This window comes from Phoca vitulina, unplaced genomic scaffold, assembly GCF_004348235.1.
Source record: "Phoca vitulina isolate PV1807 unplaced genomic scaffold, GSC_HSeal_1.0 scaffold2, whole genome shotgun sequence".
NCBI classification, from domain to species: Eukaryota; Metazoa; Chordata; class Mammalia; order Carnivora; family Phocidae; genus Phoca; species Phoca vitulina.
In genome coordinates this window covers 77483549-77510988 of record NW_022589705.1, presented here as the reverse complement: position 1 = coordinate 77510988, position 27440 = coordinate 77483549, and the positions used below count along the sequence as shown (strand labels likewise).

The window sequence follows — 27440 nt, the reverse complement described above, 5'->3', positions numbered from 1 at the left end:
TTGGTTTTCCTCTTTTGTAAAGTGCCTGTTTCAGTATTCTAACCATCATTTAATTAGGTTGTATTTTTCTTATTGATTTGTAGGTGTATATTAATTGATATATGTTCCTGATGACTTGATTCATTTATCATTATACAGCTGTCCTCTCTACTCCTGACAGTTCATGCTTTAAATCCACTTTGTCTGATATTAATATATATGTGCATTTCATTAGTAGACCTCACCCAGAAGAGACTTCTGCTTCCCTTACCTAATTTGGAAATTACACTGTTTTTATTGTTTTACTGGTTATCTTAGAGGTTATAAGCTGCACACTTCACCTATTCAAGGCTAGAGTTAATCAACACATTTACTCTAAGACAATACAAAAACCTTTAAAAAATTTAATTACATTTACCCACCTCCTGACTTATTTATCATTTTTGTCATGTATTTTAATTCTTTTTTAAAAGATTTTTTATTTGAGAGAGAGAGAGCATGCGCACAAGCAGGGTGAGGACAGAGGGAGACAGAGAGGCAGACTCTCGCTGGGCAAGGAACCTGATGCTGGGCTCAATCCTGGGACTCATGACCTGAGTCGAAGGCGGATGCTTAACCAGTTGAGCCACCCAGGTGCCCCTCGTGTATTTTAATTCTATAATGATTTCTGTTTTAAACACCACAAGACATTATCATTGTTTTATACAGTCATGGTTCATTTAGATCTGCCTATTTGCCATTTCATTACTCTTCGTTCTTTCTTGCATTTTTTCTCTCTTATCTGGGCTTTTTCTTTCTACATAAGCCTGCTGGTGGCATAATTTCTCAGTTTCTCTTTGTCTGAAAGGGTCTTGATTTCATTGTCATTCATAAAATGGGTTTTCCCTGGGTATGGAATCCTAGGCTGTCTGCTGTTTTCTTTTCATATATTGAAGATGATCCTTCTGCTGTCTTCTCTCGTCCACTGTTGATCTTGAGAAGTCAGCTCTCAGTCTCCCTTGGTCCTTTGAAGATAATCTATCTTTTTTTCCTGGCAGCTTATTAGGTTTTATCTTTATCTTTGGCATTCTGCTGTTTCACCATAATATGTTAGGTGTAAACATGTTTTTGAATTAATAGGTTTTTTATTTTATTTTATTTTATTTTTAAAGATTTTATTTATTTATTCATGAGAGACAGAGAGAGAGAGAGAGGCAGAGGGAGAAGCAGGCTCCCCAAGGAGCGGGGAGCCCGATGCGGGACTCAATCCCATGACCCCAGAATCATTACCTGAGTTGAAGGCAGACGCTTAACCATCTGAGCCACGCAGGCGCCCCTGAATTAATAGATTTTTTTAAAGAGCAGCTTTAGGTTCATAGCAAAATTAAATGAAAGATACAGAGCATTCCCCACATGTCCCTTCCTTCTGCCACCACACACAGCCTCCTCCACCATTAACATCGTGTAGTGCTTTTGTAACAATGAATCAACACTGACACATCATTATCAACCAAAGTCCATAGTTTACATTAGGGTTCACTCTGTATTATCCATTCTTTAGGTTTTGACAAATGTATAATGACATGTATACAACATTATAATACCCACAAAATCATTTCACTGCCCAAAAATTCCCCGTGCTCCACCTCAATCTCCTCCCTCCCCCCAGCACCCTGGCAACCACTGATCGTTTTTGTGGTTTTGCCTTTGCAGAATGTCTTAGAGTTGGAATCATGCACTATATAGCCTTTCTAGGTGTAAAGTTTTAAAAATTTATCCTGCTTGGGATTTGCTGGGCTTTTTGAATCTTACACCAAGTCTGGTGCTCTCTACTCCCTGGCAGCACACTTATCGAGACTTGGTTTCCCCATACGTAATGAAGTCAGGCCACATGGCCTCTGAGGGCCTGTTGGACTCAGACATTCTCAGACTAGGATTTCATGGGTTTTCAAACCTCTGAGATGCCACTCAGCTTCCTCCCACCTTCAGTTCCCAGATTCCCTCTGCCTCCACCTGACACCTGAGGCTAGTCATGGAGAATTCCCAGATCTGCCACAAGGGGGCAGTGGTGTGCAAAGATTGCCCAGGTTCTGAGATGAGGGCAAAGCCAAGGGCTTCTTCTTGGAGGTCTTTGCTTGTCGCTGTCGGAGTAAAGGGAAAATGATTAAGCCTGGGATTCAAAGACCCGTGTCCCTTCTCCTTCATTTCATTTATCAAACTCTGGCTGATGCATGGAGATAAGTTATACCCTGTCCTTACCCTTAAGGACCTCATGGTTCACTAAATCCTTCTCTCTGGCCTACACTTCAAGCGGATTTTCCCACCTCCCTGTCTTTGCTCCTGCTGTGCCCCTCCCCCATCACCATCGTTACATTTCCCCTCCTTCTTAAGGCTCTGGTCAGAGGCCAATTCCTCCCTGGAGCATCCCAAATACCCCCGTCAAGAGAGCGCTTGTCTCACTCTCCAGACTGGAAGCTCTCCAGGCAGGGCTGGGTCCCCCTTAACTCTGGGTCCCCTGTGCCAACCCTAGGACACAATGAGTGCTGGAGGAAGGGAAGGCGGAGGCTCTGGTGGCTGGGATTTCTGGCAGAGCTGACTGAGCCCAGCACTTAGAGGGCTCCACCATGGCAGCTCCTTTGTCCACCCCAATCCGCAATCCCTTTGGGGTCCAGCTTTGTACTCGCTGCTGAGGAAATGACGAGAGATAATCTGCCAGTTCCAAGAAGCAGTGGATCAAAAAATGAAACCATAAAAGCATCAGAAGAAAACATAGGAGGGTTTCTGATTGACTTTACAGTTAGAAAGACATTTCTAGGACTCAAAACCAGAAGCTATACTGAAAAAGAACTATCAATGGCTTTTAAGCTTTTGAAGAAATCCTCAGCCTTATTCATAAGAAGATAACTACAAATTTAGAGTACATGTAGGTTCCATTTTTCACTTATCATATTGGCAGAAAGCCAAAAGTTGAATAACATCCTTTAGGTGACACTGGAAAAGAAAGTCAGCTCATCATTGCTGGGGGAGGGGAGATCTCTCAGCACAACCCCTGTGGGGGACAAAAAGGCAATATCTATAAAAATTACAAATACATCTGTGTTAGGCAGAATTCTAAGGTGACTCTCATTGGCTTTCACCTTTGTGTGATCTCTTGCAACATGGGCGGAAGCTGTGAATATGAGAAAATGTGAACTTGAGAATTATGTTTCATTATATGGCAAAGAGATTTTTGCAGATGTAAGTAAGGTCCTCTATCTGTTGATTTTAAGGTAGAGATTACACTGAGTGGGCTGGATCAGATCAGGGGAGCCCTTTAAAGGCAGAGAATTTTCCCTGGCTGGTCTCAGAAGGAGAAGTCAGAGACTTGAAGCTTGAGAAGAATTCATCATGCTATTTGGGGGAAGCCACATGGCAAAGAACATAGGTGTCATCTAAGAGCTGAGGGAGGCCCCCAGCTGATGGCCCCCAGAAACCCAGAGATCTTAGTTCTACAACCACCAGGAACCAAACTCTGCAAATGACAGCAACGAGCTTGGAAACAGGTTTCCCCCAGAGCCTCCAGACAAGAACTAAGCCTTGCCAACCCCTTGATTTTACCCTGAGCAGAGCACCTCACCACACTGGGCTGGACTTCTGACCAACAGACCGTGAGCTGATAAAGAGGTGTTGTTTTAAGCTGCTGAGTTTGTGGTAATTTGCTAGGAAGCCATAGAAAACTAATACAATACCCACACGCCAGCAATCCATTTTGGGAAATCTATTCACCTGTACATGCATACATATGAAACAAAGTACCTATGTGATTATCACAGCATTGTTGTTACACCAAAAAAACCAAAAAAACCAAAAAAACCACAAAAAACAAAAAACCCTAGAAACAACTCAAATGTCCATCAATAGGGAATTGGTGAAATGAATTGTTTCAGTCTCTACAGTAGCATCATGTGCAGTGTTATGAAAGAACGAGGAGACTATTTGCTGATAGAATTCTCCAAGATGGGTGACAAGTAAAAAAAAAGAAAAATCCAGCACAGTGTATGTAGTTTGTTGCCTTTTCTGTAAAAAGGGCATTATAAACATATACTCATTTTTAGACTTGCAGAAAGAAACTCTGAAAGGTATGAGGTGCTAATAAAAAGTGGGGACCTATAGAGAGTGGGAGCGAGGAGTCAGAATAGGGCAAATGAGGCTCATGGGTCACGGTGAGACTTTTTACTTCATGCTTTTTAAATATGTTTTTGAACCTTGAACATGCATTAACGAATGAAAAAAATCAAAGCTAATTGTTTTCAAATAAATCAATGTCGGGGGCGCCTGGGTGGTTCCGGCACCTGACTCTTGGTTTCCACTCAGGTCGTGATCGCAGGGTCATGAGATCAAGCCCCATGTTGGGCTCTGCACTCAGTGGGGAGTCTGCTTGAGATTTTCTCTCCCTCTCTTTCTGCCCCTCCCTCCTCTAAAATAATAAATAGATCTTTTTTAAAAATCTAAAATGAGGGGCACCTGAATGGCTCAGTCGGTTAAGCATCTGCCTTCACCTCAGGTCACGATCCTGGGGTCCTGGGATTGAGCTGAGCCACACGTCAGGCTCCCTGCTCAGCGGGGAGTCTGCTTCTCCCTCTCCCTGGGCCCCTCTCCCCCTCTCATGCTCTCTCTATTGCTCTCTCTCGAATAAATCTATAAAATCTTTAAAAATCTAAAATGAATCAATGGGGCACAGTCCTCCCAGCTTCTCTCTGGGCCTCATCCTGCTCCCTCGCCTTGCCCCTACAAGTTGATCCAGGGGAATGTCCTCCATGGGACTCTTGACCTCTGGCATTTCCTCCTCATTCTCCCTTTTGCCTCAGGAGAACTAGAGGCAAGAATTCAAATAGCTGTGTCTGAGCAAGTCATCTCTCTGGAATTCAGTTTTCCCGTCTGTGAAATGGGGATGATAGCTCAGAGCGTTGGTGGGCGGTTCAGTGAGATCATTCAAATGGGTGCCCGGCCCATGGCAGGTACTCACGGCATCCGCGCTGGCTGGAATATAGGAAGGATCCCTCCCTGCAGAGGCAGTTTATCAAGTATACACTAGATGGAGAAGAAATGATAGCGCCCTTCACTTCGCACACGCTTACTGTGTGACTGTGGCCGGATTCTTCCTCTTTGCTATGAGATGCCTCAGGATCCTGGAGCAAGAGATCTCGTTTCTTTTTTTTTTCTTTTTTAAGATTTTATTTATTTCTTTGACAGAGAGACAGCGAGACAGGGAACACAAGCAGGGGGAGTGGGAGAGGGAGAAGCAGGCTTCCCGCTGAGCAGGGAGCCAGATGCGGGGCTCGATCCCAGGACCCTGAGATCATGACCTGAGCTAAAGGCAAACGCTTAACGACTGAGCCACCCAGGCGCCCCAAGAGATCTCGTTTCTGCAGTTGCAGATGAGAGGCATGGACTTGAGGATGTTGCTGCCCTCCCTGCCCAGGGACAGACGGGGTGTTGCGTTCTGGCACCCTTCCAGATCCCCAGGGGCTTCTGCTGCACTTCTTGTCCCTGGGTTCCAGGAGATTCCCCAGGATCCTGGAACAAGATATCCGTCTCTTGTCTAATTAGTGTGAGATAGGTTCCTGATAGTTGAGCCTTGACCTGACGTAAGAAAGGTGTTCATTTTAGGAGATGTTGACTGTGTTCCTGGCTGGAGAGCCTGTCATGGTCCGTCTCAGGTGTGGACTCACTTCCATGGCCCTCTGCCCGTATGTCACTTGCTCCTGGGAGATGCGTGGGGCCGTTTGTTCCTGTCCAGACTGATGCACACAGAGAGCAGAGACCTACTGTGTGAGCAAGTGCTTGTGTTCGGGGTCCAGACCTGTTCTAGCCCCGTGAGACTGGTGTAATCTGGTTAGTACAGGTCTGCCCAAGAGGTTTGAGCGGGTTTACACTAGTGTCACCTAGTTTTAACTGATTTGACTCACTTAAGTCAGTTTAAGTGCGTTTGTGTCTCCTTGGCTATTCTGAACTCCTTTACCGTTTAATAGTAACAGACCCTGATCTTACACCGGTGACATGTCAGCATTGTGGATTCCAAGTGCTTTACATACAGTAAGTCACATAATCCTCATACCTGCCCCACAGGTAGAGACTGTGTCCTCATTTTACACATGGAGAAACTGAGGCACAGAGAGCTTAAGACACTGGCCCCAGGTTTCATGGTTACGGAGGGGCAGAGGCAGGGTTTGAACCTCTTCCTTCTGGCTCCTGAGTGAGCTCTGAAGCTTGGGGTCAGGCTCTTAACACTACAGATGAGGATTTGAACCACTTCAAGAGGAGTCGATTTGATCTGAGCCAGTTGTTGTTGCCGCTAGAAGCTGCTTTGTTCTGGTTCGATCTGCATCCAGTCCTGAATCTGGCACATTCCAGTGGACGCACAGATCTCAGACCCCGTAGCCCCTTGAAATGGAAGACCACCATATTCGTTTTCTAGGGCTACTGTAACAAACCGCCACAGCTTTGAAAACAAGAGAAACTTATTTTCTGACAGTTCTGGAGATGTGGACAGGTGCATTCTCCCTCTGTAGGCTGTTGGGAGAAGCTGCTTCTGGCCTCCTCCAGCTTCTGGTGGCCCCAGGTGTTCCTTGGTCAGAGTGCTCCGATCTCTGCATCTGTGGTCACATGGCCTCCCTCGTCTTCTGTGTCCCCCGTGTGTCTCCCATAGGGACACTGGCCAGTGGATTTAGGGTCCACCCCGTTATCAAGGGTGATCTCATTTCAAGATAATTGCATCTGCAAGGACTCTTTTTCCAAATAAAGTAAGATTCATCAGCCCCAGGGATTAGGACATGGACATATCTTTCTCGGGGCCTCATCCAACCCATCATGACCACTGAGGTCACATCGCAGTATTTCCCCTTAGGGACCCAGCTCTTAAAAATGACTCTTCCCACTGGATTGGAATTCACCCATCTGTAGGGGTTTTATCACTTTCTGCTCGGGGATGGAAAGGCCAAGTGTAAAATGTGTGGGCAGCCATGGGAGAGCCTCTTGTACTTTTCAAGACCAGTTTTATTAACATTCCCAGGTGAGAAGATCAGGACTTCCCGGAAACATCAAGTGAAGTGTGGACATGTTTCTGTAAACAGGCATTCCAAGCTCGGACCAGCCTTCTGAGATGTTCGCTGGTGGTCTCACCAAGCTTCCTATGCCCAGGTGAGCCTTCTTTACTGAAAGTGATGCTGAACTGAAGGAGGATAGATGAGGGGGAGCTGTTAACCCCGAATCTCCCAGTACTCCTGGCTCGGGTTGGCAGGAAGCTAACAATTTAGATGTCGGTGAAGATGGCACAGTGGGTCATTACTCAGTGCACAGACTTTGCAAGGAAGCAGCAGCCAGGGGCCTTTTATATCCAACTGGCCCCAACACCAGTGATGCAGAAATATTACACAAAAGAGAAAGCTGTGTTTCTCTGTTCGGCATTTTCCCACTTGCACTGACCACTGAAGACCACAAACACTACCAGGTATGGGAGTCAAGTTAGCCCTTGCACAAATTTGGCCTGGGCAGAGGCGTGTGTCCGGGCGTTCAGGGCCTGGGCTTGAGGTTCTGTTCGGCCCCCAACAGCTGTGTGGGGGAGCCAGAAAGTCTTTCTGAGTCTTGACTTTCCCATCTGTAAATTGAGATAATTGGATTACCTGGGGGAAAGGCTTATGCTTGGCACCTGCCACATCTGACAGAGAACAGACTGGCGGGCCAGGGTCATCACAAGTTCATGGGCAGTAATTCTGAATGGTCGCTCTGCGCGGCTGGAAATCCTACTCTGTTTCTCCGGTGGCCTTGGTTGTGAAAATGATTTCACACCTAACCCTTGGTCCTCCACCCGTTCCTCTGTGCCGATCTCGCTTTGGCAGTCACTTGCTCCCACTCCCCTGGAAAAATGGAAACCATCAGAGGAGCCCCCCTGGTCGTTGTATGGGGAAATCTACAAACCCATCTCCCCTTCTCTTCGGCCTCTAGGGTCGCGCCTCCCCAAGCAGCTCTGTCTTTTGTGCTCTAGGTCCCCCTCCCTTACTTTATCAGGGACTTTGCTCGGGGGTAATTCCTTTGCTCTGTATCACCAGGTCCTGGCCTAGTGGTCAGTACCATCAGCACAGACTCGGTTTTGTAGCCTCCATAGTTGGACGAAACCTTCCCATGACCCTCGCATTCCCTTCCAACACTCCCGTTCTCCGCTTCCCTTTGCACTAAAACTTTCTGAAAAGTTGCCTATGATCGTTCTCTCCAATTCACTGGCTCCCATGTGCGGTCCCACCCATTCCAGTCCAGCTTCCGGCCTCCCTGTTCCACTAAGACTGCTCTCAGCAAGGTCGCCCCAGGTCCCTGTTGCCAAATCTAGTGGATGTTTCTCTGTGCTCAGCTCATTCGACCGTTGGGTGGCATTACACCCAGGTCAACTCTCCTTCTGTCTTGAAAGACTCTCTCCTATTGGCTGCCTGACCTCTCCTACCTGGCTTTCCTCCTCCCTCCCTGGCCACACCTACTCAGTCTACTGTACCATTCCTCCCTCTGTCCAGCTTCTGATATGGGAGCATCCCTGGCTCAGTCCCTTCCCTCTTATCCAGTTGGAGCTGGAAACAGTATAAGTCACGTGGTAGCCTAGAGGTCCAAATGTCCCTGAGGCTGCCTAAACTCGGGGGAGGGGAACAGTCTCCGACTCTCAACGACTCTCATCGACTCTCATCGTAGGAGCAGAGCATTTGTGGCCATCTTCAACCCCCGGGGCTAGAAACCCAGAAGTCTTGCTCGTTTCCTCCTGTCTCCCACCCCTTCCATCTGCTGCTCCTTCAGTGAGTCCTGTCAACACCACCATCGCCCCCAGCCCCACCAGAATAGGTCTCAAATAGGTCCACTTCTCTTGTCTCCACGGCCACCAGCCTCGTTCAAGCCCCAGCGCCTCTCACCTGGTCCCACCATTGCCTCCTGCCTGGTCCCTCTGAACCCTTCCCTGACTCGAGGTCCGCTGTTCTCACCAGAGGGGCCCGAGTGGGCTTTGCTCGTGTGCATCACATTATTTCACTCCCACAGTGACATCTTCCCGGTGGTCAGAAGACAATGCAAGCTCCTCGCTCCAGCCTGGGGGCCCTCCCCGCCTCGGCTCACCCCTCAGCCCTCCTCCGTCGCTGCCATGCAGCCCCGCTGGGCTTCCTTCTGTGTCTCGAACAGACCCCCCTGTGCCAGGCTTCAGGACTCTTGGCTCGCACCCCTTGGCTTCCTGGGACACCCCCCTCCCCCCAGGCTCCTTCCTGTCCTTCAGGTCTCAGTTCACCTGTCATCTCCTCCCCAAGGCCCTGGGGGCCACCACATGACTCCAGGGTCCTATGCTGTGTGTGTATGTAGAGAGCGCTTCACTCGGAGATATTTGTTTGCTTGTTTATGTGTCCATCTTCCCACAGATTGAAGACTTCACCGCAGAAGGGCCTGTGTCTGTTCGGCTCCACCCTGATCGCCCCACACTGGCCCCAGAGTAAATGACCAGCACGTAGTAAATGACCAAGAAACACTCACTGAGTGAAGGAGAAAATCCGACGGGAAGGCATGGCACGGTGTGGTACCACACATTCCCACACAGCCCGGAACTTTCTCTGCCAGAGCTCTAGCATGCTGTGGCAGCACGCCCTTCTGCCTGTCACACAGCCCCAGGGGCAGTGCTTTCCGTCACACAGTCCAAGGGGCCCCGGGAAGGCCGACATGTCGCGACATGGCCCGACACGCACAGCACAAGGCCTCGCTTGGATCGCCCGGGTGTCACCGCTCTCAGCTCTGGACACGTCCGGCTGACCCCAGCCGGCCACAAGGGATCCCCAGCCTCGGCCAGAGTGTCATTTGGGACCCAAGCAACTGAGCCCCAGGCCCCAAGTGGTGGGCCCTTGGCCGCAGACCTGTGTTCATCGGAGCATAATGGGCCTTTGTCTTCCCAGAAGGCCCCGCTCAGCCTCCGGAGGAGAATGGCCCATTCTGAGCACCCGGAGCAGCTGTGTGGTGGTGGCAACATTGGGGGAGATGGGTAAGCACTGGACTGCGGAGAGGCGAGGAGGCCTGGGCCTCTGCTCTGCTGTGTGACCTTAGGCATGTCACTGTCCCTTTTTGCTTGCACCTCCCTTTGTAGAAAGAGAAGAGCATGAAAGGGCCTCTAAGGAGCATCCGGGTACCAAGGCCCAGAGAGGAACAGTGTCTGCCCAAGGTCACAAGTGAAGGAGGACAGAGTTGCCACCAAGCCCAGGTCACCTGCCTCCCAGAAGGCAGAAGGACTCAGAGGGTCCTGCTTGACTCCTCACCTGTTGCTCTGCCCCCAGGCCCTTGCAGCAGAATAAGGCAGAGAATAAGGCACCAGGAAGGAGAGGGGCTGTGGAAAAGGAAAGTGGGGCTATAGCACCCACCCAGCCCTGCCCTTTTCCTCTCCTCTCTGGCCAAGGCACCCAATGAGTCATGAGATTCCACTGGGGTGGGCTTAGTGCCAAAATCAGTGATGACAAGGGACACCTGCCCCCCAGCCATGCTCTTGGCTCTGCAATCTTCCCTTGCTCTGTGTTCCTTCCTCCTGTGCACAGACAGGCAAGAGCGGGCAGAGCGCCCAAACCCCCAAACAGACACAAACAGACACCCACACAGGTACCCAGACCGTTAGCGAGACAGACACCGAGTAGATAGGCGGGCAGAGACAATGACAGTCACACAACTATACATGCGGACACACAAGCCCCAAGCACACACATACTGGCAAAGAACGTGCTGCCAACAAATACCCAGACGCATGAACGACACAGAGGCAACATGCAGACAGACACACAGGCGCAGGGCACACACGTAACAGAGAGACAAGCAGATGCAACAGACACACCCCACAAACACAACGATTCAGATACACGCGTGCGCACACACACACACACAACAAAGACTCACACGGGTGGCCCACAGGGAGTGACTTGGGGCAAAGGACGAGCCAGATGTCCAGGGCCGCACCCCAGCCCCCTGCCCCAGACCCCAACTGAAACTGACCCATGGAAGTGGGCGCTCTGAGTATGCGCTCTTCTCAGGGCAGCCTCCATCTCCCACCCCGAGGATGTGACATCAACCAATACCGAGGGGCCCGCCTTGCTGCCAGATGAATGGAGGTTAGACGCAACCAGGGACTTCCCAGCTAGGAGTGTGTCCAGACCTGTAGTGGGTGACTAAGGGTGGCTGGAGGGAAAGAAGCCAAGTGGTGGCAGGTAGGGAGCCTGCATTCTGGCTGGTGACGGGCAAAAGTCTGTTCCCCTGAGCCGTGGGTTCCCACTAGTCTTGGTCCTCCCAGGTCCCTGCAAGGAGCAGATGGGCCAGCTCCTGGGGTGTCCCTGCTAGTGCTGAGCCCCCCCCAACCACCCCATGCCCTGCAGCAGGGTGACTCCCTGCCCAGTGCCCCTGGCAGGGGGTAACCCAGTCACAGATGCCCGTTGTCCTGGTCCCCTCCCCACCCCCAGGAGCTAGCCAGCTGAGGACATCCCTAGGCTGGGGGAGGGGTGTGGAATGGTCAGAGAAAGGGCAAAGGGAATCCCCATGCCTGATGCTTCCCCTCAGTGGGCGGATATGAGGTGCAGGCCTGGGGATCGGGGAGTCTGTCCAGGTGTCACCTTTCATCCTCCCTGCCCTTAGAGTCCCAGAGCCAAGGACCAACCTGCTAGAAGAGGGGATTGTGCAACGGAGAGGTAAAAGGTGAAGGCGGGGCCGGGCGGGACAGAAGACCCATTGTTTGGGGCCCAGGCCAGCCCAGGGAAAGGAAGGGTTTATGCCCCGGGCAGGAAGGGGGGCTCTGCGGGGGGCACCAGCTGCCAGGGCTCTTGCCCTTGGGCCCTGGAGGGAGAGAGGGGCCAAGCAGGACGCCCTCGGGGTGGATAAAGGGGGCAGTGCTTGGCAGTGCTTGGCAGTGCTTGGCAAGGTGCCTGGGCAGGGCAGACCCAAAGAAGAGTTACGGGGCAGGGAGGTGACCCCCACAGCACACCCACCCCACCCCCTCGAAGGATGAGCCGCCAAGGCAGGGTCCTCAACTATCCTCCAGATTCCAGTCATTCCTGGGAACGGAGGCGGCTTGGGGCGGCCCCAAGCCTGGGGGGGGGGGTACTGTGACGGGGGATGGGGGTGTGCACGACTGTTTTTATTACTGAGGGGTTGGAGAGGTTCTTAGAGATTTTTGCTGCCCACACTCTCCCCATCGGCTGCCAAACTTAACTCCAAAACTCGGAGCTCCGCCGCCCCCAATCTCCCCTTCTCCGCTGGAGCCCCTCAGCCCTGCGGTGAAGGCCACTGGGAAGTCCTCACCTGTGTCCGACCACAATCCTTTCAGCTTCAGTTGGAGTTCCGCCCCCTAAGGGAACGGCTGTCAGCAGAGACCCGGCGAGGACAACCACGTGCTCACTGTCCCTCTCACAGGTCCCAGCTCCTGAGTGACAGGGCGACTCCAGGTGTGAGCCAGCGGGCCCCTCCTCCTGCAGCCTGGCGGCCGGGGCGGCGCCGCAGGCAGGGCGGTGCAAAAGGCGGTCCCGCCCCGCACTCCTCGCTTGACTTTTGAGTGTCCCGTGGTCGCAGGAGCCGGGAGGCGGAGGCGCACGCGGGCAGCCTGGGCACAGCCCGTCACCAGGTAGGGACGCTCCCCCCGCGCAGAGGGGAGGGGGTGTATTCAGAAGGAACAGAGAGGAGAGGGCAGGCGGAGGGAGCAGGGAGTCCTGGCAGAGAGGGAGAGTGGAGGGGGGCAGAGGGACACGGAGGAACACAAGGGGGGGGGGGGGGGACACCCGTGTCAGGAATGGAGGTTGAAAGAGGGGCAGAGGGACCCAGATAGGAGAGAAGACGTCAGTCCGAGTGTTGAGGGGTGTTGAGCTGGGGCACCGAGAACCCCACAATCCCCACCTCCTGTCCTTGAAGATCCCCAGGCTGGTCAGGGAGGGGCTCCGTTTCTTGCTCAATCCGCTTCCTGCCCCGGGTCGCAGGAATCAGGGTCTCGGACCCTGCCGAACCCTTGCTGAGCCCCCTTGGACTCGCAGCCCCAGGGAGCTGGGAGATCAGTCCCCCCGGGGTGCCAGGGAGTGTCCGCTGCCTCTGACCACCTCTGACCCCTGACATCTGCGCTCCCTGGGCCCAGGAGGCGCCATGTGGCCATGTCCACTGGGGCTGCTGCTGCTGCTGGCTGGCGAGTCGGCCCTGGGTGCCCAGCGGGGTCGTGGGCGCCGCGAGCTAGCGCCGGGCCTGCACCTGCGGGGCATCCGGGATGCGGGCGGCCGGTACTGCCAGGAGCAGGACCTGTGCTGCCGCGGCCGGGCCGACGACTGCGCCCTGCCCTACCTGGGTGCTACCTGTTACTGTGACCTCTTCTGCAACCGCACCGTCTCCGACTGCTGCCCTGACTTCTGGGACTTCTGCCTCGGCGTGCCACCCCCCTTCCCCCCCATCCAAGGTGGGCACCAGACGGCCAGGAGGGTGGGTCGCTTTGTCAGCCCCAGACCCAGCGGGGCTCAGGAGCAAGGCTGATGCACTGACGTTTCCAGGGGAGGCTTTGTAGAATCTGGGAGAGACCCCGCCCCACTGTCCGTGCCTCTGGGAAGTCCCGCTCTGGTCTAACTTGAATCTTTCCAGCAAGACTGAAAAAGAGAAGATCCTTGGTCAGTGGGATTCCCAGCTGGCCCAGGAGAAAGGCAGCCTCCTGCCCTTTCTCCCAGTCCTGTCTCCATGCCAGACCGGGAAGGTGCTGGCCCCGCCCGCTGACTCACCCCAGGCTGATACAGCCCTCAGGGGTTGGTCAGGCTCATCTTAGCCATTCCTCTGCCTTTGCTCACGATTCTCTTCTTACCTGAGGTGGCTGGTCACACCTGGGAGGTGGGGGCGAATCCGTTCCTGCTTTCAGCTCGTGTCACCATCCTTTCCCCTGCCCTTGTCCCTGTCCCATAGAGGAATCATTTGAATCCCTTCCCCCAGTTCTGCGGGCCTGTGGGTGAGAGACCGAAGGCCTCGGTTGTCATCCCAAAGTGCTGTGTTATCTTAGGGGAGTCACTTGCCTTCTCTGGGCCTCGGCTTCCCCATGCCACTCCCACTCCCCATCTCCAACTTTCAAGTCATTTAAATGGCAAAGGCTCCAAGGAATGTTGTGGCTGGCATCCAAGTGAAGCAAGAGGGATCCAAGCTGGGGTCACTGAAGAACTTCCCAGGTAGCAATTGGTATGTGACCCTGCAGGAGAGGTCTTAAGAAGTTATAGTTTGACCAGTTTCAGTGAGGGTTCGGCCGTGCTTGTGCGCGCGTGTGCGTGTGTGTGTGTGTGTTTGGAGGATTCGGGACACCTGACTTCTGAGGACCTGGCCCTCTCAGCCCATCGTCTCTGGTCCTGGTTCCATTTCTCTTCTCCTCTTCCCTGCCCCCAGGATGTACGCATGGGAGTCGCATCTATCCAGTCTTGGGAACCTACTGGGACAACTGTAACCGTTGGTGAGTGTTTGCGTCTTGGAGCGGGGCTTGCCTTGTGGACCCTGTGGCCCACAATCTTGGTTCCAGTTCTATCCCTGTCACTTATTTGCTGAGCCTGTTTCCTTGTCTGTAACACGGGGATTTTTACCCTGCCCGTGTCAGCTAATGAAACGACACTCTAACAGCATTCCCCAGGAGCGGTCAGCCACGGATGCCTGGCCCCAGGTGTGGCCCCTGAGCTGGGAGAGGTTCCCTGTCCCTTCTGGCTCTGGCTGGGCTACTGCCCCTCCCAACCTTTCTCGGTGTCACAGGAGAATCCGGAGAAGGGGGCGCCAGGAAGGAAAGCTGTGACTGCAGCGTCCACTGCCCTGGTCGGGATGAGGGTCAGGGCTGGCTGAGCTGGAGGCCGGCCAACCTGCAGCAGGGCCTTCCCTGGAATGTGGCCCTTTTCCTCCCCTCCCCACCATTCTAGTGGGAGGATGAAGGGTCAGGGGGGCCTCCCTACTCTAGTCTGGGTCCTGAGATGGGAAGCGGAGAGGGGTTGGGTAGGAAGCCTTGAATGCCTGATCGAAATAATGGGGACCCTGTGGCTTTGAGGAGGCGGCCCTGCACCCACTCCACCCCATGGCCTCTTTGTCTGGGACTGAGAGGCCCCAGGGAGGAGGAAACTTTTTGGAATGTATTACACATAAGCTGTTTCCATTGCCTCACCCGTGTGAGGGGTGCTGGGTCACAGTGAGAGTGGGGACTCGTGAGGTTCAGCGTGCATCTGGCTGAGAGAACGTGTGTGTGTGTGTGTGTGTGTGTGTGGTGTGAGTGTGTGTGAATCATGTGTGTGTGTTCAGAAAGACTGAGCTTGCCTACATGATCCCGCTGCTCCTGATTAGGATGCCTCTGGGCATTGATGGGTTAACCTCTTTCCCACTCCTATCCCTGGGGCCTGGCCACCCTGGGCCCCTCTGGAATGTTGGAACCTGCTGCCACCAGCCCAGTCTAGACCTGCTTGGGCAGCCCTGAGGGCAAAGGGGGAGGTGGCAGGAAAAGAGTGACCAGCCCACTGCCCGCACTGGGTGGCCCGGTTCCCTGCACTTGACACCTGAGTGAGGGTGTGGGGCAATGCCTGTGGGCCATCCAGGATGCGTGGTGAGACCTCGAGGAATGCTTCGAGAGAGTAAGAGAAGGAAGGGGAACATGAGGAGAGCCTCCCCTCCCACGCAGTCTCCTCCAGCCCTTCTCCAGCCCTCCCTGAAAGTGCCCCCGCCCACTCCTGGGACTGAAGAGCCCAGCCATACTGGGTTTGTTCCCCTTGAGGCTCCTTAAAAGGCAACAAGGGAAGAAGGCAGTTTAGCATCTTCTAATAGCAGAGTTATGAGCTTGTAAAAGCATCGTAGAATTCACAGAATTCCCTGTTTGTCGACACCTATTTATTAAAGACCTACTATGTGCCAGGCACTGTGCTGGACCAGGTGGACGCAGCCAGATGGGGCAGACGGTCCTTGTCCTTGCAGTGGAGCTTCTGGTTTAATGACGAAGGAGCCCCCACACAAATAAACATCTTACAACCTGTGACAGATGTGACGGTGAAAGGGAATAATGGGGGATCCAGGTTTAGAGTGCAGTGGGGGCAAGGGAAGGCCACTCAGGAAGGGAGATGGTTATGCTGATACCAGGGAGGTATCAGACAAGAAGAGAAGGACCAGGGGGAGCAGCTCGTGGGCAGGCTGGGAGGTGGGACAGATCTCATTGCAGCTGGAGCTGTGACCTGGGGACAGAAGCCCTGAGGAGGGGCAGGCCACGTCCGTGGGTCTTGTAAGCCGTGCTGGAGCCACACAGAGGCAGACAATCTGATAGATGTCATTGAGAGATCTCTCTGGGGATGGACTGCGGGGTATGCAGCGGGGTGTAGAGAGGAAGGGAGCCTGGGTAGGAAGCCATTGCCGTGGTCCAGGTGACAGGTGATAAGGGACTGGAGGAGGGTGATGGCCGTGGAGCGGTGAGAGGCAAGTGAATCCAGAACCTTTCATGATGTGTCATCCCAGGATCTGCTGATGGCGGGCGCGGGAATGGGGGTACGCCACACACCTGGAGTTCTGGTTTGAACCCCCAGGGTGGATAAGGCGCTGTGTCCTGAGTTGTGGATGTTCGGGGAGGAGCAGCTTTGGCGGGGGAGGCAGTCTGGGCCATTTTAAGTTTGCGATACACCCAGTGGATAGGAATCTGAAATTCAAGAGATGGGGAGTCCGGGGGGCTCCTGGAATGGGAACACTAAGAGCAGATAATGATTCTCGACACCCAAGATGGGCCAGGCCCTGTGCTAATGGCTTTACAAAAGGCTGCCATTAAATCTCTGGAAGGGGGGGATGATTCATGTCCTCATTTTACAGACAAGAACTTGGAGGGAGGGAGAGACTTCGAATAACTCACCTGAGGTCACATGACTCTCAAGCGAGGGCCAGAGCCCGGGAATTGAATTTCAGGATTCGTGCTCTTAGTCATTTCACGACACTGCCTCAGTCACTCATGCATCCAATAGATATTTCGTGGGTGCCTACTATGGGCTGGGTTTAGTTTTCTAGGCACCGAAGATACCAAACAAACCCTGCCCACCGGGACCTTAGTGTCTATGAGGAAGCGGGTATAAAGAGGGCAAATAGCTAAATATATAGTGTGTCAGGTAACAACGACATGCTAAGGAGAAAAGAAAACAGGAAAGCAGGAGAGGAAGGTGGCCAGGGCAGGCCCCTCTGAGAAGGTGATTTCTGATTGAAGACTTGAACGAAGTAAGGGTGAGCCTCGGGGATGTGGGGAGAAGAGCAGCTCAAAGGTCCTGGGGCAGGGAGCACAGCTGTTGTGAACAGTCAGGGGAGCGGTCTGGCTGGGGCCTCAGGAGCCAGGACTTGGAGGAGGGGGGTCACCAAGGGGACAGGAGGACAGATCGTGCAGGGACAATCTTGTTAGTAGGGCAGGGACTTTGGCTCTTAGTCTGTGATGGGAAGCCAAGGGAGGGTTTTGGGCAAGGGGATGGCATGATATGACTTGGGTTGAACAGGGTCATCCAGCAGCCGTGTTAAAAATATACTGAAGTGGGGGTGCAGGGCAGAAGCGGGGAGAACAATGGGGAAGCTGCAGCAGAATCCAGGGGAAAGGTGACTGGCCCATGATGGCTGCAGGACGAATGAGACGTGGTTTGGATTCTGAATGTGTTTTTAAGGCAAAGCCAACAGGATTTGCCAATGAAGCCAATCAGCACGTGAGGGAAGGAGTCAAGGGTGACTCCCAGGCTCTTGGCCTGAGGTTCAGGAAGGATGGACATTTTCCACGGACTGTAGGGAGAGCAGGCGTGGGAGTGGGGGATCAGAAATGCGGTCCGGGATGTGCTGTTAGACAGCCCAGTGGTGGTACTGTAGAGTGGCAAGATCCTTGGATCTGGAGAGATCTGGGCAGCAGATATAAACTTGAGAACTGTGAACTTGAAGTTGACATTGAGAGCCACCAGTCTGAACAGGACCATCTAGGGGTTCTTCCATAATCGCTGGCACAGAATCGCAGGCCTGTGGTGACTTCTGAGGCCCCCTCCCTTCAGAGAATGCCCAGCCCCCCTCACCTCTTCCTTCCCTCCTGCTCTTCTAGCACCTGCCAGGAGCAAGGGCAGTGGGAGTGTGACCAGGAGCCATGCCTGGTGGACCAAGACATGATCAACGCCATCAACCAGGGCAACTACGGGTGAGAGGCCCTGGACATGTCCCCACTGGGCACAGACACACATACCTTCCCCCGAGATGCCTGTGCCGCCAGGCACACCCTCACTCAGATCTCATTCACGTGGACACTTAGGCAGTATGCGTCTCTCCCACCCACATGCACGTACCTCCAGGAGCCCCAGCCATGGAAGGGCTGTGACTTTCATCCCTTCTCTTTCAGATGGCGGGCTGGGAACCACAGTGCCTTCTGGGGCATGACCCTGGATGAAGGCATTCGCTACCGCCTGGGTACCATCCGCCCCTCTTCCTCTGTCACCAATATGAATGAGATTCACGTAAGTCCATCCTTGCCCACAATCCTGCCATCTCCCCATCGCTTGGGACCCCAGGAACCCTGGCACGTTGCACCCTGCTCCTTCAAGGGCCTGGGCCTAACACCCTCCAATAGGCTGTGTGTTCCTGGACAAATCACTCACCTTCTCTGGGTCTTAGGTTCCTGCCCATAACAAGATGTGCTGCGCAGGAAGAATTGATGCTCAGATTCTGAGTTTTGTGGTCCCAGCATGAGCCCCTTGGTGGCCTCCCCAGCCTGGGAAAAATGCTATTCCTTCCAGTACAGCTGGGTCAGGCCCCAAGGGGCCAGGAGGTCACCTTGGTATTTTGGGAAGGGAAGGACAGATAGTGCTCTGGCTAGCGAGCCAGAATTCTCGGAAACAAATACCAGCTCAGTGGAACCCCGAGGGTGGAGGGGGCTTCTCCCTTCCTACCAGTGGGACCCTCTACAGGGAGAAAGGGAAACCAGACCTGGAACAGTCAGAAGGTGAGGAAGGGGAACTTCAGGGGGTCAGGGCGGGGGCACAGGCTGCAGGATCTGTCCCTCAGCGCTGGGTAGGGAGGAGGCAGGCGGCCAGAGCAGCCCTCCCTGCACAGGGACTTGGGCTCAAGGCTAGGATGACCAGACCCTGCCCCTGCCCTCACTCCCCTGGGCCTCTGCTATTTTCTGCCTCCTCTTTTTGCCTTGGCCGCCTGCCCGGTCACAGGACCTTACTCCTTTTTCCCTCCCCTGCCCTTTAGGGCCTGAAGCCCAAGGTCCTGGTAGGAAGAAGGAAGTGTCAGATCAGAAGGCACAGAGGAAGAATGAGGCAGGGGTTAAGAATGGAAAGTGGGTGACCCTGGCCTGGCCACTTCCCTGCAGGCTTCATCTGTGCAATGGGACTAGTCACCCCCACCTGGCGTGGGCGAGGCACTAAATGGTGCTTGGGTCTTCCACCGAGTCAGGGTGGAGATTGCCGGAATCCCTCAGCAGCAGGAATACTCAAGGAACAAACCGCAGAAGGCCCTGGACTCTCGGTGGCCCTTCAAAGGCAACGGGCCCCTGAGGGGTCGGCCAGGCCAGAGGCAGGAGGCAGACGGAGTGACTCTTGCTTTGCAGACAGTGCTGCGCCCGGGGGAAGTGCTGCCCACAGCCTTCGAGGCCTCTGAGAAGTGGCCCAACCTGATCCATGAGCCTCTAGACCAGGGCAACTGTGCCGGTTCCTGGGCCTTCTCCACGGCAGGTACAGCCGAGGGCGGAGGCCGGCGCGGTGGGAAAGGACAGCCAAGGCCTGAGCCGCCTGACGGCCCTTCTGCCTCCCCCCACCAGCCGTGGCGTCCGACCGCGTCTCAATCCATTCTCTGGGGCATATGACTCCTGTCCTGTCGCCCCAGAACCTGCTGTCTTGTGACACCCACAACCAGAGGGGCTGCCGCGGGGGGCGTCTCGACGGTGCCTGGTGGTTCCTGCGACGTCGAGGGTGAGCAGCAGAGGGTGCGGGCAGGGGAGGCGAGGGGAGGCCGGGACCTCAGGAAGGCAACCCGCAGGAAGGGCCTGGGCCATGCTCCTCAGCCTCACTGCCCTCGCTCCCTCCTGCTTCTCCTCCAGGCTCGTGTCTGACCACTGCTACCCGTTCGTGGGCCGGGAGCAGGACGAGGCTGGCCCGGCCCCCCGCTGTATGATGCACAGCCGGGCCATGGGTCGGGGCAAGCGCCAGGCCACCGCCCGGTGTCCCAGTAGCCAGGCCCATGCCAATGACATCTACCAGGTCACGCCGGCCTACCGCCTCGGCTCCAACGTAAGTTTGTGCTTGGTTGAGGGGGCAGAGGCGGGGGAGCTGGGAGGTTGGCCAGAGGCTAGAGCCTCACCCCTGCTGGATACTCTCCTCCCCACTCCCAACCTTCCAGGAGAAGGAGATCATGAAGGAGCTGATGGAGAATGGCCCTGTCCAAGGTAAATGCCCCTCATCCTGCCCCCCGGTTCCAGAAGCTTGTGTCTGCTTGAGACTGGACACAGCACAGCAGCACAAGTGGTCTGTGGAGCACCGAGCAGCAAATCCACTGGGGCTGGGAGTCAGGGGGACCCGGTCCCCTCCACGTGGGCGGCACCCTGTAGGGGGCACTTAGAGTCTTGGTATGGGCCTGGGCGTGCATCTCCAGACCTGTGCTGCTGGGCTGAGCCGGCCCTACTCTGACCTCGGCCCACAGCTCTCATGGAGGTGCACGAGGACTTCTTCCTGTACCAGGGTGGCATCTACAGCCACACGCCAGTGAGCCTTGGGAGGCCAGAGCGGTACCGCCGGCATGGGACCCACTCGGTCAAGATCACAGGGTGAGGGGCTGGGGGGGGCAGAGGGGCTGGGGGGGACAGAGGGGCTGGGGGAGCAGGGCTTGCACCAGGGGCTCCGAGCCAGCCTGGAATCCCTACCATCTCTGTGCGAAGCCCCATTTCGCAGAGGAGGAAACCAAGACATAAAAGGAGGAGGGGTTTGCCCCGGTCACACCTAGAGGTGGGGGCCTTTTAAGGTTTTCTAAGAACTGTTCCTTCCTTACACACGGGGATAAAATAACTCCCTTGAAAGACAGACACGGATCCCAGGGGTGGCTCAGCCTCTCCCCATCTGAGCACCTACCCCAACTCCGCCTGACCCACGGACTCCCACCCCCAGTCTTCGGTTCCCCACCGGATATACCCAGAGATGTTCCAGTCACTGATTTCAGTGGTCCATACCATGAAATGTCCTTTGCAGTGGGAGTGTGGGGCCTCCAAAGTACCCATGTTCTTGGAGTCTCTTCCTTGTGGTTCCTGGCACCCACCCCTCCCTGGCTCCCCAAGTGAGTTGGGAGGGCAGGCAGATGTGTGAGATCCCAGAGAACTGGTCCCCAGGATGTGGAGCCCTGCAGGGAGGCCCAAGTTCTCCCCCTTTCTGTTCACCCCCTTCGGTTATCCCTTTGGCACCCTCCCCCACATGGGTGTGAGTACACAGACTTCCAGAGGTGGAGACTGAGGGAGGTAGAGAGAGGGATCTGGAAGGGGAAGGCCCCTGGGGTTCTAGCCCCTGAAAGCAGGTGGAATCAGCTCCCTTCTCCCTCCATGGCTCTGCCCCCCGCCCCCCGCCAGGTGGGGAGAGGAGACACTGCCTGATGGAAGGACGCTCAAATACTGGGTGAGTCCCTGCGCGGGGTGCCCTGCGACCGCTGCCTCCTCCCCCTCCCCCCACGCACGGCCCCCCTCACCGCCCCTCCTCATTCCCAGACGGCGGCCAACTCCTGGGGCCCAGCCTGGGGCGAGAGGGGCCACTTTCGCATCCTGCGCGGCGCCAACGAGTGCGACATCGAGAGCTTCGTGCTGGGCGTCTGGGGCCGCGTGGGCATGGAGGACATGGGGCACCGCTGAGGCCCTGGCACCGAGCCGGGCCGGCCGGCGGAAGAGCCCCTGGGGAGCACCCGCCCCGCCCCTCCCGACGCAGCTCAGGGCGCAGGCGGGCGCCTGGGGTCTAATCCCCGCGCGCGGGTTCCGCTGACGCAGGGCCCGGCCTGGGAGCCTCGGGCAGGCGAGGCTGGCGGAGCCCCCAGACCTCCCAGCGGGGATCGGGCAGGGCCTGGCCCGGGAGGAGCGGGCCTGAAGATCCCAGGCCCCGGCACCCCATCAAGACCACTAAAGCCAGGACACCGCCAAGTCTCCAGCGCCACCACCCTATCCCACCCCACCCCTGTACTTTTATTCTCCAAAGATATTTATTTTTCTTTTCACTGTTTTAAAAATAAAAAGAGTACTGATCACTGTGGTACCCTGGAACTTTGGGGAGTGGAAAGCCAGGCCGGAGATGGTGTGGCAGGTGGCTAGACAGCAGAAAGGACCACCCAAGGCCTTGCTGGTTGGCAGGGGTGGGTAGACTAGAAATCTTAGCCTCCATTCGGCCCTAATTGCCAGTGGCTCTGGGCGCTGACCCACTTGGAGGTGGGGCATGGATGGCCTGTCCTCTGGCCCCCAGAGAGACATGGGCCCGTGGGAACCACCTTTCAGACGCTGAGTCAGCGCTGCCTGGTGGGGGAAGCCATACCCACCGATCAGCAGAACTGGCGCCGGTGCCCAGCAGGCAAGGGGGGCACAGCCCCACAGAGGCCGGAGCCTCTGTCTCTGCAGATCAGCCTCTCCAAACCACCCAGGCGAAGCCCGCCTCCCCACCCCCCCCCCCCACCCCAGCAGGCCTCTCTGAGCCCTCTCCCTACCCCACCTCCCTGGGCTCCCAGCGCCAGCCCAGTCCTCGGCCCACCTTTCAAGGCCATCAGGACCCACTGCCCCAGCCTCCCCGCCAGAGCTTCTTTCCCCCGTGTGCAGGCAACCCCGGTGTCCTCACCGCCCCCACATGTCCTGCAGAGTGACGGGCATTTGCACCTGCTGTTCTCCACTCTAGATGCCCTTCCGTTCCATCTGCCACTTGTCCCACTATTTCAAAGCCAACTCCAGGTTCTTTCATTCAGACAGTAGCCGATGGGGCTGCCGAGGTGCCCGGTGTTGTGCAAGGGACCCGTGCTCTCCCAAACCACGCCCCCCGCCCCCCAGCATGGCCTGGACACCTCCTCCCTGGACTCATCTGGCCCTGCCCTTTCACCCAGTATTTCCCTTATCTGAGAGCTTGCTTCCTCCTCTGGGCTGGAAGTTCCTTGAGGGCAGGGACTGGGTCTGGTCCATCAGGGGTCTTGTCCCTCCCGGTACCCACACCTGGTATAAGGTGGCATTACAGTTTGTGGAACGGGTGAGTGAATATGCCCTGTTCTTCCCCCTCCACTCGGCTCCCAAGACACCCCCCCCCCCAGCCCAGCCCTCCGGCCCTGACGTCCCCAGCCCCAGGGGACCGAAAGGCAGGGGGAGCCCGCGTGGTGGGGGGCAGCTGGAGGTCCTCCTCCCGGGCGGCAGCCCCTCAGGGCCAGCTGCCTCCCGGCATCACCTGAAAAGAATGCGGGGCTCCCGATAAGCGGCCGCCTTTGTCTCATTTCCTGTTTGCCAGGACGTCCCGGGCCGGCTCCCCTGGCCGGCCCGCCCGTCCCCAAGGAGCCAAGGCCGGCGCCCCCCTCCCGGCCCCCCGGGACGAGGGCGCGCGGGGAGTCCCGAGCAGGGGCGGCGGGGGCGCCCGTCCACCTCTCCCCCCTGCGCGGCTTCGGCCGCGGGGGGGGACGCGCCTGGCTGCTCCCACCCCGCTGGAAAAACCCCCGTCCAGCCTGGAATTTTCTACAAGGACCTTTGGCGGAAGCAATGCGGGGTGGGGAAGGGAGGGGACCAGGGGCGCGGCCGCGTCCCGAGGAGGCTCAGGCTCTGCCAGCCCTGCCGGGAGGAGCGGCCGGCGCAGGGTGGTCGGCCCAGCCTTTCCTCAGTTCCGCCCGCGGCCCGCCGAGGAGCCCCAGGCCCGCCCGGCCACCCTGGAGCGGGAGCGGGAGAGGGTGCGGGGGACGGCTGGGCCAGTGCCTCAGGACCCTCCATCAGCCACCCCTGCATCTCTGCTGTTGGGAATAGGCAAGGGAAGCAAACTTCTAGGGCCCCCAACCCACACCTGCCCTTGGGTGGTTCATGAAGAAATCCTGGCATCCTGGTCCCTTGCTCTGTGTCCTGAGAGTAGTCCCTTCCTCTCTCTGGGCCAAGGGCTTGGGTCTTTGGACAGACCTGGGTTTGAACCCCTGCTCTGTTGGTTACACTGGCCATGAGTCATCTTGCCATCCCAGAGCCTGTTTTTCTCTTTAGTGGGGATGATAGTACTCATATCCTGGTGGTGTTGGGAGGATTACAGGAGACAAAGGGTGCCAACCACAGAGCACAATGCTTGGAACCTATTAAGGGCTCAATAAATGGCAACAGCTGTAATCATTTTAAGGGCGTTGGACTTGATAATGCAAAGGCTTTTCATAATGAGCCCAATAAATATTGAGGGCTTAACCACAGCCTTCTGCTAGCGTATTGTTCTGAGTGCTTTACATACATGATCTCATTTAATCCTAGAAACGGACAAACTCCTATTTCCTTATTTTGCAGGTAAGGAACAGAAGCATAGGAGAGTCTGAACGTTGGTTGTTGCAGGATTCAAACCCAGGCGGTCTGAATCCTCACACCAGTCCGTCTTGTATTAGTAGTGTGGGTGATTGGTAGTGATAGTCCAATGTCCCTTCCCAAGTCCTTTCCCTGTTTGGAAAACTCATTCATCCTTTAAAATTCAGCTGAAATATTCCTCCTCTGAAAAGGCTCTCGTGGCCCCCCTCTTCTGGCCCACCAGGGACTCCAAGATACATCCTTGGCAGACACAGAGTACCTGTTGACAACCTTTGTTCCCACAAAGGGATGAAGCAGGAAGGACATTTTTTTTTTTTTTAAAGGAATGTATTTCTTTTTTTTTTTTTTTTTTTTTTAAGATTTTATTTATTTGACAGAGAGGCACAGCGAGAGAGGGAACACAAGCAGGGGGAATGGAAGAGGGAGAAGCAGGCTTCCCGCGGAGCAGGGAGCCCGATGCGGGGCTCGATCCCAGGACCCTGGGATCATGACCTGAGCCGAAGGCAGACGATCAACGACTGAGCCACCCAGGCGCCCCAAGGACATTTTTTTCTTAGCCCCATCCTTTCCTATCCACTAAATGTTCTGCTCGGGCATTCATTCTGGTCTCCTGTGGGGTTCTGTGGGGCCCCAGGGCACCTGAGTGTCGTCTCCCCGGAGCTGCTGAGTTACATCTCTTCTTGAGCACTAATGCCTCACGTCTTCCTGGCATCTTGCCAAAGCCCCGTCCTTGCCTGGTGCCCATTAAGGGAAAGGAATTCATGCTTACTGAGCCTGTAGTGGGCCAGGCCTTGGGCTGGGCGCTTCACAGCTTTAGCTCATCTGAAGTTAGGCCCACCGCTGTGAGAAAGTGTATCTTTGGAAACCAATGCCAACCCGAGGTGACTCTCAGAATCTAAGGGAGAGGCGAACTTCTAGACTGTGAGCAGAGCTAGTGGGCCCAAGCGCTGCCAGAACCAGGGACCCGAATACTGCGGGGATGACTGATTGTCCCTCTCTCTCCTCAACCTTTCTCTCTATAAACTAACTGCCATGAGGAAAGGACATGGGGCCAGTGACACTCCTGAACCTTTCGGCCCAGAGGCATTTTCTCAGTTCTGATTCATAACAAAACAGAGCAGACCAGGGAAGGCTTCTGATTGGCCTGGCTGGAGGCAGGTGTCCACCTGTGGGCCAGTCACCTGTGGTTGGGGGACAGGATCATAGGAGCAGGGACTGTCCTTGCTGAAACAGTGTTTGGAGGAGGAGGAGATCCCCAAAAAAGGAGAGGGCTGCCGTACCAGGGGAAGGGAGCAAAGCCGAGCAGATGGCAGAACAATGTCCACCACAGCTAGGGACTACTGTTACTGCCATTTGATTGACAAGGAAGTCGAGGCTCAGGGAGGGGGGTGACTGGTCAGGTCATGCCGTGGAGAAGTGGGTGAGCTGGATACCGACCACACTGCCTTCCAATGGATTTGTAGATCCAGCTAGAGAGATGCCTTTGTAAGTCAAAGAGGGATTCCTACCCCCCACACACACACCCGGCTTCTCGCTGCTGAGCCCTAGGAGATAACGTCTAGAATTCCACCCACTTCATGAAAATTCTGTGACACTAACCTGGGAGGCAGTCTCTTCCCAAAGTGAAGCAAGGCTGAGTTCCAGCAGCCCCTGGAGAGCAGAGTCCTGCTTCCTGTTCCAAGGGGCGCAGCGTGGCTCACATCTCACCGCAATGAGATGGTCAACAGAATATGTCACTTTATAGATCAGAGAGACGGGTGCCAAGTGAGCCAGACTGGACATATGCTATAGGTAAGGACTGCTATTACCCCCATTTACAGGGAGGAAACCAAGGCTGGGGGGGGGAGGGGCGGAGGGAAAATGAAGTGTCTCCCCCAAGGACACATTGCTAGGAGGTGGTAGAGAACTTCAGTTGTCACACCCCAAAGCCTGGGTTTTCCCTACGCTCTGTCCTTGTGCACACGCAGCCCCTCTTCATCTCGTACCCAAGCAGCTCTGTGGCCTCCAGCTCCGGACACATGACCGGGACCTGAAGTTTGGGGCTCACAGAAGCTACTGGTCAGGGGGCACCTGGAGGGAGGAGGAGTGAAGTGGGTCATGAACACTCAGGTCAGCTTGGCCTGGGGCTGCAGGGAGGTGTCAGGGCTGCAGAGTGGGAGCCAAATCACTGCTCATCCTGGAAAGCCAAGTTCAAAAGCCTCCTCCTCTGAGAAGCCTTCCTGACTCTGTATCGTCATCGTCATGGTCGGTGCTCTGAGCTCCCACCCCCACCCTACTTTCTCCAGCACAGTACCCCTTCCTGACTGTAGGCTGCTCTGTGCTCTCGGTATCGCCCATCCACTACTGGGCACGGAAGAGACACAGGAGCTGTTGGTCCGGAGAGAGGAGGAATCAGTGAATGAATGGATGGACACGGGCAGGGCCAGGGCCCTGGTCGCCCTTGGCAGCAGGGCCCCCTAGTGGCCGAATCCACAGGTCGCCCTGCCACAGCCCAGAGAGAGAATGAAGAGAAGGCAGCCAAGCGGACTCCCAGAACTGAGCAGCTGTTGTGTGTTGTGTATTTTACATACATTCCCTCATAACTGCCCTGTGAGGACTGGAGACTGGCCCAAGGGGACAGAGAAGGAAGGGGCAGACCTGGGAATGGATCTCAGTCTTGTTGGCCTTCCGCACCTCTCCCCCAGATGTTGTGCCCCTGCCTGGCCAGGAGAGGCTTTGGCTCTGAGGTTTCCCTCACCTGCGGCACCATCCTCCCCTCCTGCCTCCACTCAGGCCGTCCTGTCTCCCCCCAGCAACACACACTCCCTTGGAAAGCCTCTAACTTAGAGCCAGACACACCCAGGCTCAAATTCCAGCTTCCCTGGACTCCCTGAAGTTCACTTTCCACTCTGAATCTCAGGTTCCCAGTCTGTAAAATGGGAACAGTGATCTGTGCTATCCCTGTGAGCCCTACATTGAGACTTCCCCTAAGAAT

The 27440-nt window shown here is 55.5% G+C and overlaps 1 protein-coding gene across 1 annotated transcript; it reads left to right on the top strand.

Moving 5' to 3' along the window:
- The first annotated feature begins 5321 nt into the window (after positions 1–5321).
- TINAGL1 (tubulointerstitial nephritis antigen like 1) lies at positions 5322–22198 on the top strand. The gene is made up of 14 exons (XM_032389332.1): positions 5322–7137; positions 9378–9988; positions 12388–12595; positions 13097–13408; positions 14368–14431; positions 18041–18133; positions 18332–18446; positions 19544–19667; positions 19754–19904; positions 20033–20222; positions 20332–20377; positions 20632–20755; positions 21545–21590; positions 21680–22198. The coding sequence occupies exons 4-14, from the start codon at positions 13105–13107 to the stop codon at positions 21818–21820; spliced, it is 1398 nt and encodes a 465-aa protein (XP_032245223.1). The 5' UTR covers positions 5322–7137; positions 9378–9988; positions 12388–12595; positions 13097–13104; the 3' UTR covers positions 21821–22198.
- The last annotated feature ends 5242 nt before the right edge of the window (positions 22199–27440 follow it).